The following is a 12,895-nucleotide window of genomic DNA, read 5'->3' as shown; positions in this document are numbered from 1 at the left end:
GGGAGTCAAGTTCCGGTCAACCAGCTGAGCTTGTATAAACATAGGAGATGCTACATGTCTGAGTGATGGAAAGTATACTTTTTCACATATTATCAAGATCATTGCCTCTGTTGAAGAGCATAGCCATCCTGAACAAAGAATCAGATATTTCGTTGTGGCTTCAAATGCCACACCACACCACTGAGTATGCATCCGTGTGTTTTGAATGGCCGCAGCAAAAGTAGGTGCTCCCTGCATCACGACAATAACAATACTAATTCATCATTCATGAAGTCACAATTGTGACTCGCTGGTTGTATTTGGGTTGGGCCGCATGGTGATTACAAAGTTCTCACCTGGCGTTGTCCCTGCCATGGGACTTGATGAAGTTCTTGTCTCTGTATTTGGACAAGAAGGCCACCAACTGGTTATTAGTCCTGAAACAGAAGAAAGAAATATACTTTTTATGTAGAAATGCATGATGTTTTTCGGCAGCACATATAGTCTGTCTGAACTTATAAATGTTTAGTGGTGCTATGGAATCTTTCATTTTTATTCCTTAGTGACTTTTTCATTGTGCATAAGTTCTGTTTTAAATATGTATTTTGCTAGTTGAACTGGAAAAATGCAAGGTAGAAATCAGGAAATCGAAAACATAATCAATGAATACATCAAATAAAAATGACAATTACCGTATTTTCTGGACTATAAGTCGCTCCGGAGTAAGTTGCACAATGCCAAAAATGCATAATTAGGGAGAAAAAAAACATATATAAGTCGCACTAGAGTATAACTCGTAAAATAGGTGTAAGATATGCTAACACAATAGTTATTCAGCTACCCAAAAAATAAACATGAACAGAAAAGGTGTCCAGTGTTTATGTAACATAAAAAGTCGCTCTGGAGTATAAGTTGCAGGAACAGCCAACCTATGAAAAAAGTGCGACTTATAGTCCGTAAAAATAAGGTATTTTTTATTATTTTTAACACTGAAAGCTATGACCGATCATTAATAAGTTTGACCACCACAGATAGATTTGGTGAATTATTATTATTATTATTTTTTTAGATTCTGCACACAACCATTAGAATGGGACTGTCTGCATAGCTTGACGTTGCAACTCGGTACAGTAGATGGCGTCCAAACACACCACATTGCATACATACATAGTCAGATATTAGATGTACAATGACGTCAGGGCAGCAACTCACCGCCACAGATAGGTTGCAGTTCTTTTCCACATACAGTATGTAATATGTATTAACAGGGATTACCATGGAAGTAATGAAGACATACTGTAGCTCTGCATATTCATCACACTGCAAACTCCCAACCGAAAAGGACATTGTGGCACTTGAAGCCACAGATAGATTATTTATTGACCTCAGCCGCTCCCACTGTGTTCCCCAGCAGACTCTTTAGGATCATACAAAAGATTGTGTCTCCATGATTTTGATAAAAGACTCCATGCTGGTTTTACATTGTAGGGCAGCGTCACCCCTCTCATGCAGACGGGGCAGGCTAAAAGCTTTGCTCTGCAGGCTATGCCCCAGTCATTTCATCTATGTAGGAGCCTTTCATGATGCTTTGCTTTTGCCTTTCCAAAAGGAGCAAGCGAGGCTGTGGTAAAAAGCTCAAGGATCAGTGGGGGGAGGGACAAGCGCATATTAATGTCATTTTCTCTTGAAGGAGCAATTTCACAGCCTGGGGGGCTTATCTTAGGAGGTCCTGAGCCATAAAGTCTGAATGATGATATGCTGTGCAGTCTTCTGTGTCTCCGTGCTGTACTCCCACCCACACAAGGATGCTGTGTGACAGCTAGTTTGCACATTGCCAATACAATATACATGCACAGACACACACAAGTGCTTGAAGGCACACACACACACACACACACACACACACACGCAAAACAAATGGAATTTGTATCATGCTCCAACTTTGCCACCTGATTGGTCACCCCAGCCACTGGGTATACTTTGCTTCCTGTCACCCTTGTGGCTGTGTTTCTCTGTGGGATTCACACGCGCATGTGAACACACACCCACACACAAGTTTCTTTCACACCCCACCAGACACCCCCAAACTGTGCACTTTTTCCAATATCATAGCCAATTAAACTTCATTTTTATGCCATTGCTTCACTTCCATCTTCTTGTTAAATTTATAATGTGCCCTTTTTTATAAGCAGAACTTTCAATATATGATCCCAGGGTGGAAGAGGGCAATGTTCCACTTGATGGGTTATGGCTACACACTCAAACACATTTGACAAGGATCACATTTATCATCTCTGTCTGATGAAAAGACTACAAAATAAAATTGAACTTGGTTCTTTTTTTTTTTGTATGTTATAGAATGACCCCTCATTGCAGGGGGTGGCACCTTAAACGCAAAACAAACTACTACCTGTCACGTCCCGCATGACAGGTTGGACTTCAGGATTGGTTCTTCGTTGTTTCCACTAAGATTTCTTGTTCAAGACTCTAAATTTGAAGTGTTATTTCCTGCAGAGGCACTCATTCTCCAACAGACTCCTCCAGTTCTGTTCCAACAGTGAACGCTGCAGGACTTCATTCATTCCACACGGCATCCAGCTCTACAATACCTCACCTGTCTGTAAAAGATAATTCATAACATTGTCTGCCCTCCCGTGTATAAAGTGTACATTTACCTACATTTTAACACATTATTTGTAAATGGTCTTTCACTTGTATAGCGCTTTGACACTGATGACGCAGCATTGGGAGCAACTGGGGGTTCAGTATCTTGCCCGAGCATACTTTGTTTGACATGATCGCGGCGGGATGGAGGATCAAACCCGCAACCTTCAAGTTAAGAGACAGCATTTTACTGCATTTAATGATGCTGGGAAATGCCATGAAATTCACTCATAACATGTGAATTCATCTTAAATGATATGTTTTTAAAATTTCCTCACTGTTCATAATAAATAATAATAAGTCTGATTCAAATAATTTGCTATTAAAGGAACCATCCATCCATCTTCTGTGCCACGTTTAAAGCGTAATAAAGCAGTGTTAGTAAATAGATTTTCAGACGTGTGCCATCTATTAATTTGATTACAATTTTGGCGCTGTTAAAACATACAAATATACACAATCCTGCCCTATAATTTGTTTTTCCGTCAATAAAAATACTGTAAAATTTAAAAATTTCAGTCATAGTGAGACATGGTGATTAATCATGATTAATTAATTTGAAAACAATGATTCATCCGATACATTTTTTTTAATAATTTGAAAATAATATGAAAATCTTGTTCATCTTTCATTCATTTTATTATATTAGATTTAATTTTATTCCTGTTTCTTTCCATTTTTCATTCCTTTTTACCGTCTTTTTTTCTGCGAAAAACTACTTTTTACCAACTACTTTTTTTTGTGTTGCAGCAAGAGCCATTCCTTCACCTCTAAAGGCCGCAAAAAAAAAACAATATTAGTAATATGTGACACCCAAAGCTCAAACTTCTTACACATTGCTGGACCATGGAAGCTGTTTTAAAACGAGGTACGAGCAGCGAGACAATGTAGATAAAAGCCGGGCAAGAGGGTCATACTCTCTGACAAAGCATGCGTGTAACTCATCCTTTGGCCCCTCTGGACACACACCCTACTGGTGTGGTGGCTCCATGTTGGCCTTTCAGAGGCAGCCATGCGGCAGGGCAGACATTATCAGGGAATTAGAGGGGAAATAACACCTCCCTCCTGTCCCATTGATCATCAGTCAAAAAAAAAGCAAACATACAGTAAGTCACATTTTGGTCAATTTATGACCAAACCATCATCAGAACAACAACATTGAATTCATACAAGAAGAAGACAGCCACAGAAAGCGGCAATGTTTACACCAATAAGGAGACCAACCAGGAAATTACTCATTGATTGTCTGTCTATGTGAGTTTTGCTAGTTGGCCAGAAGTCGTGTTGATATTACTCATTCATATTTGAATCAGTGTGTGTACTTGTGTACTTGTGTTTAGTGGGAACTGTGTTTGGTGCCACCGTAAATGGTTCACGCTCCAGGAGGGGAAGGCACTGATGCGATAATGCATTTCTTTTTCCAAAGATTTTCAGGATCAACTGGCAAAGTCCCAAAGATCGACTGGTCAATCGTGATCAAGGAGTCGGTGACCCCTGCTCTAGCTACTCGACTCACATGTTGAACAATCTGAGGCTGCCGCTCGATTGCGAGTTACGCTTCTTAACAAAGTCCTAGTCTTTTGTTCGCCCCCTGGTTTGACTGCAGAGCCTGCTTTCCAAATGTTATTATTATCGCTGACCATTATCTTATTGATCAAGATTAAAATTCTATTAATTTTGCAGCCCTATTCTAAGAAAAAAAAAACACTTTTAATACATGACATGATGCCCAGGCACATCCCAGTGTGTAGAAATGTATTCAAAAGCCATATTTTAACACCAAACCAACGTACATGTATTTGGTTAATTGTGACATATTGACACATATGATAATTATAAAATAATTTGTGAGTGAGAAACGTGTATCTCGATACGTCGCATTTCTATGTATGAACATCTGTAGCATAATCTCTAAGTGTACACTGGGATTTGTATCGGTCTACAAGTGAAATATGCATGTTTGCAATGATGTAAATGTGTACATAGTTAATCAAACAAGTGCAATGGGATTTGTATAATGTGTGTGTGTGTGTGTGTGTGTACAAAAATGTGTTGTGTTTGGTTTTTTTTTGAGAATTCTGTGGCAGATCCACAAGGACATGCAGTACTTTGTGTGCATGGCCCTGTTTGCCCTGAATCATATTTCACTACACTTTTCTGCTTTAACAGATCATTTAAAAGGGACGGTGGCGTTTAGTTGAACTTGTGGTTAGACTCAATGACAGGAGAATATAATACCTTAAAAGTTGCTACATACCAATAAGAAAAAGTTACTTTTGACTAGGGTTAAAGATATCGAAAATTTTAGCACGAGAATTCTACTCAGTGCACAAGTGGCAGGCCACGCAGCTAAGAAACCCGGGTTCGATTCCCCGCTCAGGTATCTCTTTATGGAGTTTGCATGTACTCCATGCATGGGTTATCTCCAGGTACTCCGGTTTCCAAAAACATGCTAGGTTAATTGACCAAATTCCAAAAATCCAAATTGTCTTTTGGTATGAATGTGAGTGTGAATGGTTGTTTGTCTATATGTGCCCTGTGATTGGCTGGCGACCAGTCCAGGGTGTACCCTGAAGACAGACCCTAGTAAGGATAAGCGGTAGAAAATGGATGGAGTATTCTACTAAAATATTCCTTTGATTATTTAAGTAACTTTTAAAATGTCTTTTTTAATGATAAATAAGACATATTTAATAGTCATAGTTAAGAACTTTATCCCTCTTCACTGCTAACATGATGTTCATAAGGTACATTAACATTTTCTCTCGCCTCTTTTTTGTGATTCCTCGGAAAAAAAAACAGAAAAAATGAGGTACTCGAATCATTCACTCCTACTTTTGACACTACTTACCTTGTTAAAACTCTCTATATATTTACATACTTACATTGAGTACTTAAACAACAGTTTTAAAAGCGCCACATTTGCAACAAAGCAGTCCCAAATATAGCTGCTCTATAAAAAGTGAAATTTCCATGTTTTAGAGTTGCATGATCTAAAGCATCCATTTCCCCAAAGCTTGTTCTCACACCCTCGCGTCTCCTTGTAATTTTTGCGTCTCAGTTTCCTCCTTTGCTCCATCAATCGTTTCATTTCCCAACAGATGGGTCTTAAAATCTCCACTGTCAGTCCTTTTCCCAACTCCATCACCCTCATGCAAATGAGGATGCAAAATATGAGCATAACAGTGCCCTGGCACAGTCACTCCGGTGTGCATTTAATCATACATTGACAGGATAAAAATGCAAACGTGTTGTATGCTGCAAGACATAAACTCCGACATGGTGCGAAAAAACATACTGACAGCACGTCGGCAGCATTCATCAATACGGCGGAAACAACAAGATTAAAAACTTGTCTATGAACAAATTCCATTTCTTGGCTCCAGTATTTCAGACATCAGATCCTGCTGTCTTTTGTCCGCTATAACAACATGTCTAAATCCAACTAGTAGACATCTGGCTGTGCAGAAGAGATAACACTCCCCCTCCTTAATAGAAGCATTTTAATTAGTTGCTGCGTAGCTTCTTCAAAAATGCAGCAGACCCTGAACTCCCTGAAGGACAATAAAGTCATATAAAGAAAGTCTAGACATTTCCCCGCAAAACTCCTCTTCTATGACATCATGTCCAGTTCACATAGACTTTGTACTTTTTAATTACCTTCTCCGGCATCTTTAAAGGAATTCTTTCAAAATTGAGATAGAGCTTTTGGACCATCCAGTACACAGCAGGCCGAGGAAGTCAATATGTATTGATTCTGGGCAATTAAATTGTAATCAGTTCACCATGTAACCCATTGAATGGAGTGCAAGCAAGGAAACAAAGGCTTTGGAAGGGAAGGTGTGAAGGGAAAGTGTTTGAGAAGCCGCCGTTCTACTTCATTGATCTGTTTGCTTTGGAGTGCGAGACTCTTTATTCAAAGCACACAGTTAACCACAGAAGCCCAGACCCTTGCATATTGAATTTCCACCATAATGGAGGAGAGATGTCTTATTGTTATGCTTTCCCTGGTTTGCACATTCCTTATAATAATAATCCAATAGTTGATGCGCATGCACATCCATGATCTGCTCTTCCGCTTTTACCTAATGGGGTAGTCAGCAGCGCTGAGGTTGATGAAGAAATCCCAGCTCCAGTCCCTCATAGCCAACAGGTCGGCCATGCTTCGAAGATACATGGTCAGGAGACTGGCGCCCCCCCAGATGGTGGCCATGCGCCATGGTGTCACCCTCACGTTTGGATACTGAGCGGCCAAGGACTTTACCTGGCGATGGAGGTAGTTGGACCGCTGCGACAGAAGGGGAAACACTTCAATCAACTTTATTGGCTTCACATCACTACATGATTGATGGGTCATGAACATGTTCTGTATGTTCAATACTCACAGGCCACAACTTTCACTTTACAGTAATCCCTCGTTTATTGTAGTTAATTGGCTCCCAGATGGCACATGATAAGTAGGATTCCTTCTTTATAAATAAAATATTTTAAGTAGTGTTTAACATTATTTGAGTCCTCTAGACATAAACTAACACCCCATAGTCACCTTTACAATCACATTACCCAATATAGTCAACAAAATAAGTGTAAATAAATCATATAAATAAATCATATAAATCATCATAAAATAAAATCATGCTCTATATGTGTTTCCTAGGGGAGCAGAATGACTGGGTTCAGAATTGAGTTTCAGCTTGCCGTGGATTACGACTGCAACAGTAGTCAGGGATCACCGTGACTGGTACAATAAAAGAAAGCTATGTCAATGTCTTTGAATGCGTCTTTTGAATGCCTTAGATTTGTATTTGTACGATTGTATTACAATAACTTAAATATGCACGTTTTGACAAAGATATTTAAACACAAAACAGCTTTATTGATGAATATAATTTTGAAAAACTGTGAAGCGATGAAAGCCGAGGGTGATGATGGCGTCCATCAGAGTACTATTTCACAGTACTGATTCCTTGCAGATCAGGAAGAAAAATGATGTCACATACTTAAATATTTAAGACATTACACAGGCTGTAGAAAATCTTTCTGCAAACATTATATCAGAGACATACTAAGAAACAGAAACAAGCGTGCATCATCTAACCCACGAACGCATCTCTGGTTTCTGGTCTCAAAAAATTGATCAAGAAATGCGCAAATTCTGTGATTTTTACTTCAATAGATGTTAAAAAGGATACATTTCAAACAGGGACAAATATTTTTTAATATTTTTTATTATGTTTTAAATATTATTTATAATTATTATATTACTATATAATTTATTATTATATAATTATATATAATTATTATATGTAATTTATTATTTTTATTTTTATTTTTATTTTTATTTTTATTTTATTTTTATTTTTATTTTTATTTTTATTTTTATTTTTATTTTTATTTTTATTTTTATTTTTATTATATATTTTATTATGTTGTAATATTAGTTCCACCTCACCGATCTCAATATGTGGACGCCCAGTAGCTGCTGTATCAAGAAGACTATTCCATATTAAAGCATTAATTTTTTTCTACATGAGAAGAGCTTTATATTAGAAATGGCTTCAAGTAAGCAAGTAAGTAAGCAGCAGGTTCTATAGCACTTCTTCTTCTTTCTCTTTGGGCTTGTCCCTTCAGGGGTCGCCACAGCAAATCAATCCCCTCCATCCAACCCTGTCTTCTGCATCTGTCTCTCTCACACCAACTACCCTCATGTCCTCCTTCACTGCATCCGTTAACCTCCGATGTCCGAACTATCTCAGTCTGGCATCTCTGACTTTTATCTCCAAGGCCTCTAACATGTAATGTCCATCTGATGTACTCGTTCCTGATCCTATCCATCCTGGTCACTCCCAAACTTTTTCCTCAGTGGCACTGTCTCTAGACCAAACAACATGGCTGGTCTCATGGCTAGTTTTGCAAGTTCTATAGCACTGTAAATCCAAAACATAACAATATTTAGTTTAATTATTACCTTTAAGGCGGCGTCAATGAAAAACGGAGCATTATTATCATCATTTTTGAAGTGCTTTAACTGGATTTCGAGGAAGAAATAACATTCAAAATCACAAAAAACATGCCGCACATTTGAGTGAATGTAGTCCAAATTTACCAGCCCGCAGAAAGCTCACATTTCAATGGTTAATTACATAATCAGTGCTGTCCCTGCCTGCTAATTTGGACCATCTAAAACCAAAAAGAATAATTAACTAAAACAATTGTGGGAATTCAACAGCAAGTCCGAAGGCTAAGTGTTACTTTGGTTGTTTCTGAATTGGAGCTCACCTGATCCACGTGGATGTAGTAGTAGTGGGAAGTGTGGTAGATGGTTTTGAGGAGACGCTGAAACTGACGAGAGGCGCGTCCGTGCACCACCAGGACAAATACTATTCTCACTGGATTTGAAGGGAAGGTCTCAGCAGAGTCTTCATCCCACTGGATGTTGGCATTGGCTTTTCCTGTGCAGACATGAAGAAATTGTTTTTATTGATGCAACACTTTATACATTTTAATATACTTTACTTTTATTTAATGAATGTCCTACCAGGGACGTCTCCTTGTCATTCAGCTATATACTTGATTATTACAGCATAATAAATCAATTATTACTTTCATAGGCTGCACAGGCCACACAGCTCGGAGACCCAGGTTCGATTCCCCCGGTTCCAAAAACATGTTTTTAATTTGGTAAATGCCAGTGTGAATGGTTGTTTGTCTATATGTGCCCTGTGATTGGCTGGCCACCAGTCCAGACTGTACCCCGCCTCTCGCCCGAAGACAGCTGGGATAGGCTCCAGCATACCCACGACCCTTGTGAGGATAAGCGGTACAGAAAATGGTTGGTTTACTTTCATGCCTTACAAAATCATAGGCTGCACAGGCCAAACAGCTCGGAGACCCAGGTTCAATTCCACCGGTTTCCTCCCACATTCCAAAAACATGTTTTTAATTGGTTAAATGCCGACTCCAAATTGTCCATAGGTATGAATGTGAGTGTGAATGGTTGTTTGTCTATATGTGCCCTGTGATTGGCTGGCCACCAGTCCAGACTGTACCCCGCCTCTCGCCCGAAGACACCTGGGATAGGCTCCAGCATACCCGCGACCCTTGTGAGGATAAGCGGTACAGAAAATGAATGGATTACTTTCATGCCTTAAAAAACAACAGGAAAATTTACCAAGTGTGATATCATCTTCTGTGTCACTGTTGGTTAATACCATATTGGATTCATTTACCACTGGGTAATTATACCAGTGGTTCTCAATTATTTTCTGTCATGCCCCCATGAGGCAGAACATTTTCACTTCTGTTCCTGATTTAAAATACTGTTGACAACCTGTAACATTCATTTTATTTTTGTACAAACCACTGTATGAGTTGTGGGCACTAGTATCATTCATTCATGTTATGACTATAGTCCCCCTGGCTCTAATGACCCCCCAATTCACTGTCCCACTATTTGATGAGCATTGCATTACAGTAAAGTTATAGAAATCAAATGATGCATTATAAAATAACACAATTAACAGTCTGATTTCTAAAGTGCAGAAAATCAGAAAGAATCTATTTTTGGGATATCGACACACTTCACATCCAGTAAATGCTATTATTAGTCATTCCTCTGTGTCTTGTACAGAGACTACAGCACAATTTGAAAAAAATTGCACATTGTCATTCCCCTCAGGTCCAACTCCTAGAAGGCAACCTGCACTTTGCACAAATTGCAAAATAATGGAAGCAAACACAGACTCAACCACGATGTGTCAAGACACTATCAAAAGTGAACAATCATCCCTGGAGAGACATCGGGACCCTCATATTACTTCACGGTGCGGTTTTATACCCCCCCCTTGCAAACTTGCGGAAGACTTGAACTGACTGTTCCCCCATATTATAATAGACAGTGAAGGACTGTTATTAATCGGGGTGTCATGAGAGCTCACAAAATTCAAATGTAAAAAAAAAAAACGTCTCGTGGCGAATGAACTCAATCATTTGGACAGCCATTACTGTATATATTATATTTCCATGTGCATGCACCAAACAGATACTAAGAGGGTTCACTCTGTGCATTGGCTGAGCACATAGATGCTTCAGAGTGAGACCTCTTGTTAGTCATACAGTTGCTGTGTCTCTGTGGATTGAGGCGGGGCCGCTGGCGTACACACAGTGGAGCTTCGTGGGTGGGACCGATGCAAGGTAACATACTAGAAGCTAGGAGGGAAACAGTTGCTGCCCTAACCCCTCCCACTTAACATTCATTCATTTTCTACCGCTTTTTCCTCACGAGGGTCACGGGGGTGCTGGAGCCTATCCCAGCTGTCTTTGGGCGAGAGGCGGGGTACACCCTGGACTGGTCGGCACATATAGACAAACAACCATTCACACTCACATTCATACCTATGGACAATTTGGATGTTTTTGGAATGTGGGAGGAAACCGGAGTACCCGGAGAACATGCAAACTCCACACAGAGATGATTGAACCCTGGTCTCCTAGCTGTGAGGTCTGCGCGCTAACCACTAGACCGCCGTGCGGCCCTCCCACTTAACATATATTATATAAATTTGAGGTGTCCAGCAGGATTTTGGCCAAATGTATCGATGGTTAACAACGTGGCCTTTTGATTAGAACTGTCATTACTGACTTCTTGCGCCTCACTCTTTACAGACATCTCCTACGGGAAATATCTGGGGTTGGTATTAGACTGAATGGTAATTGCCGGCCAGCTCAAAAGGTTCACTGGTCTGCTTTACACTCGGATAATTGGGCCAGTTGTTTCACAAAGGATCCTGAATGTGTGCCATCCTAGATAGCTGAACTAATGAGCACTGCCATGTGTGTGAACTTCATTTGCGCTGTCACTTTTGTTCAACATTTGCGCTGCGTTGAGTAATTTTGACCTGACACGAAAAGTCAGCAGTAAAATGAAGAAAAAAAAAATAAAATAAAACAATCTCTCCTCTTGAGTTCATCACTCTTTAAGTAAAGCGTCGACATCATTCTTCCTGTCGCGCCATAAATCTTTGAAACGACAGTTCCTTCATCCGCTCTCACCCTGCTCTTGTCCTCAATCATCTTGCATAACATCAAATCTAACAGCCCATGTGAAGCAGGAATAAAAGTGGCACTGAATGCCGACATGTGCAACGTGTGTGTAAATGTCTGTGTTTGACTCTGCATTTTATCTTATTATAAGAGTATTCATAAAGATTTATTGTTAGTTTGATTTCCTGCATTTTTGCAATTCAGCATTCACTCCCCTGCAAATTGGATGAATTGTGGTAAAAAAAAAAACATACATATACATTCATTAATTCATTTTCTACTGCTTATGAGCTTATGAGTACTTCGGTACGAGGTGCATTATTAAAAAAAAAACAAAAAAAAATTTAAACTGTATTATGGAAAGCAGGAAGTGAACAAATGTAACAGTTACTGATTGTAAAAGTACCAGATGGAGGGGTAGAATTTAATAAGCTTTGCTTCTTCCTACTCCTTTTGGACATGTGGAACTGGGGAATTGATTATGGGATGCATAATCTGATGCATGTTCAAATTAAATAAAACCATTACCATTACCTTATCCTCACGAGGGTGCTGGAGCCTACCCCAGCTGTCTTTAGGCAACAGGAGAAAACCAATACATACACCGGGAGAACATGCAAACTCCACACAAAGATGGTCGAGGGGGGAATCAGATCCGGGTGTCCTGCCTAACCACTCGTCCACCATGCAGCCCCCCCATACATACTATACAGTACCACTGTTAAAAATAAACCCACAATGGCAATTTTTTTATGTCTTTATAGTGTTTTTTTTGTCAAGCACTGATATTTTGCACTTCGTCTAGTGGTTAGCGCGCAGACCTCACAGCTAGGAGACTAAGGTTCGATTCCACCCTCGGCCATCTCTGTGTGGAGTTTGCATGTTCTCCCCGTGCATGCGTGGCTTTTCTCCGGGTACTCCGGTTTCCTCCCACATTCCAAAAACATGCTAGGTTAATTAGCGACTCCAAATTGTCCATAGGTATGAATGTGAGTGTGAATGGTTGTTTGTCTATATGTGTCCTGCGATTGGCTGGCGATCAGTCCAGGGTGTACCCCGCCTCTCGCCCGAAGACAGGAAAAAGCGGTAGAAAATGAATGAATGAATGAATACTGTACAAAGGCTTTTCCAGCCCCTGGAGCATGACAACAAAAACACACAACATCCAAGTTAGCATAAGACAGACAAAGAGATTGAACATGTTCCTCCA

At 39.8% G+C, this 12,895-nt stretch overlaps 1 protein-coding gene across 1 annotated transcript in view; it reads right to left on the bottom strand.

Moving 5' to 3' along the window:
- Positions 1-12,895, bottom strand: part of xylt1 (xylosyltransferase I) — a 96,567-nt gene that overhangs the window by 25,217 nt on the left and 58,455 nt on the right. The window contains exons 3-5 of the mRNA XM_058067151.2: positions 8,923-9,095; positions 6,729-6,931; positions 336-416 (exon numbers count right to left, since the gene is read on the bottom strand). Coding sequence (XP_057923134.2) covers positions 336-416; positions 6,729-6,931; positions 8,923-9,095 — 457 coding nt within the window. The remainder of the gene's footprint in view (positions 1-335; positions 417-6,728; positions 6,932-8,922; positions 9,096-12,895) is intronic.

Source organism: Doryrhamphus excisus, linkage group LG9, assembly GCF_037039965.1.
Source record: "Doryrhamphus excisus strain RoL-2023G ecotype Guam linkage group LG9, RoL_Dexc_Guam_v1.1, whole genome shotgun sequence".
NCBI classification, from domain to species: Eukaryota; Metazoa; Chordata; class Actinopteri; order Syngnathiformes; family Syngnathidae; genus Doryrhamphus; species Doryrhamphus excisus.
This window is presented reverse-complemented; position numbering and strand designations above follow the sequence as displayed.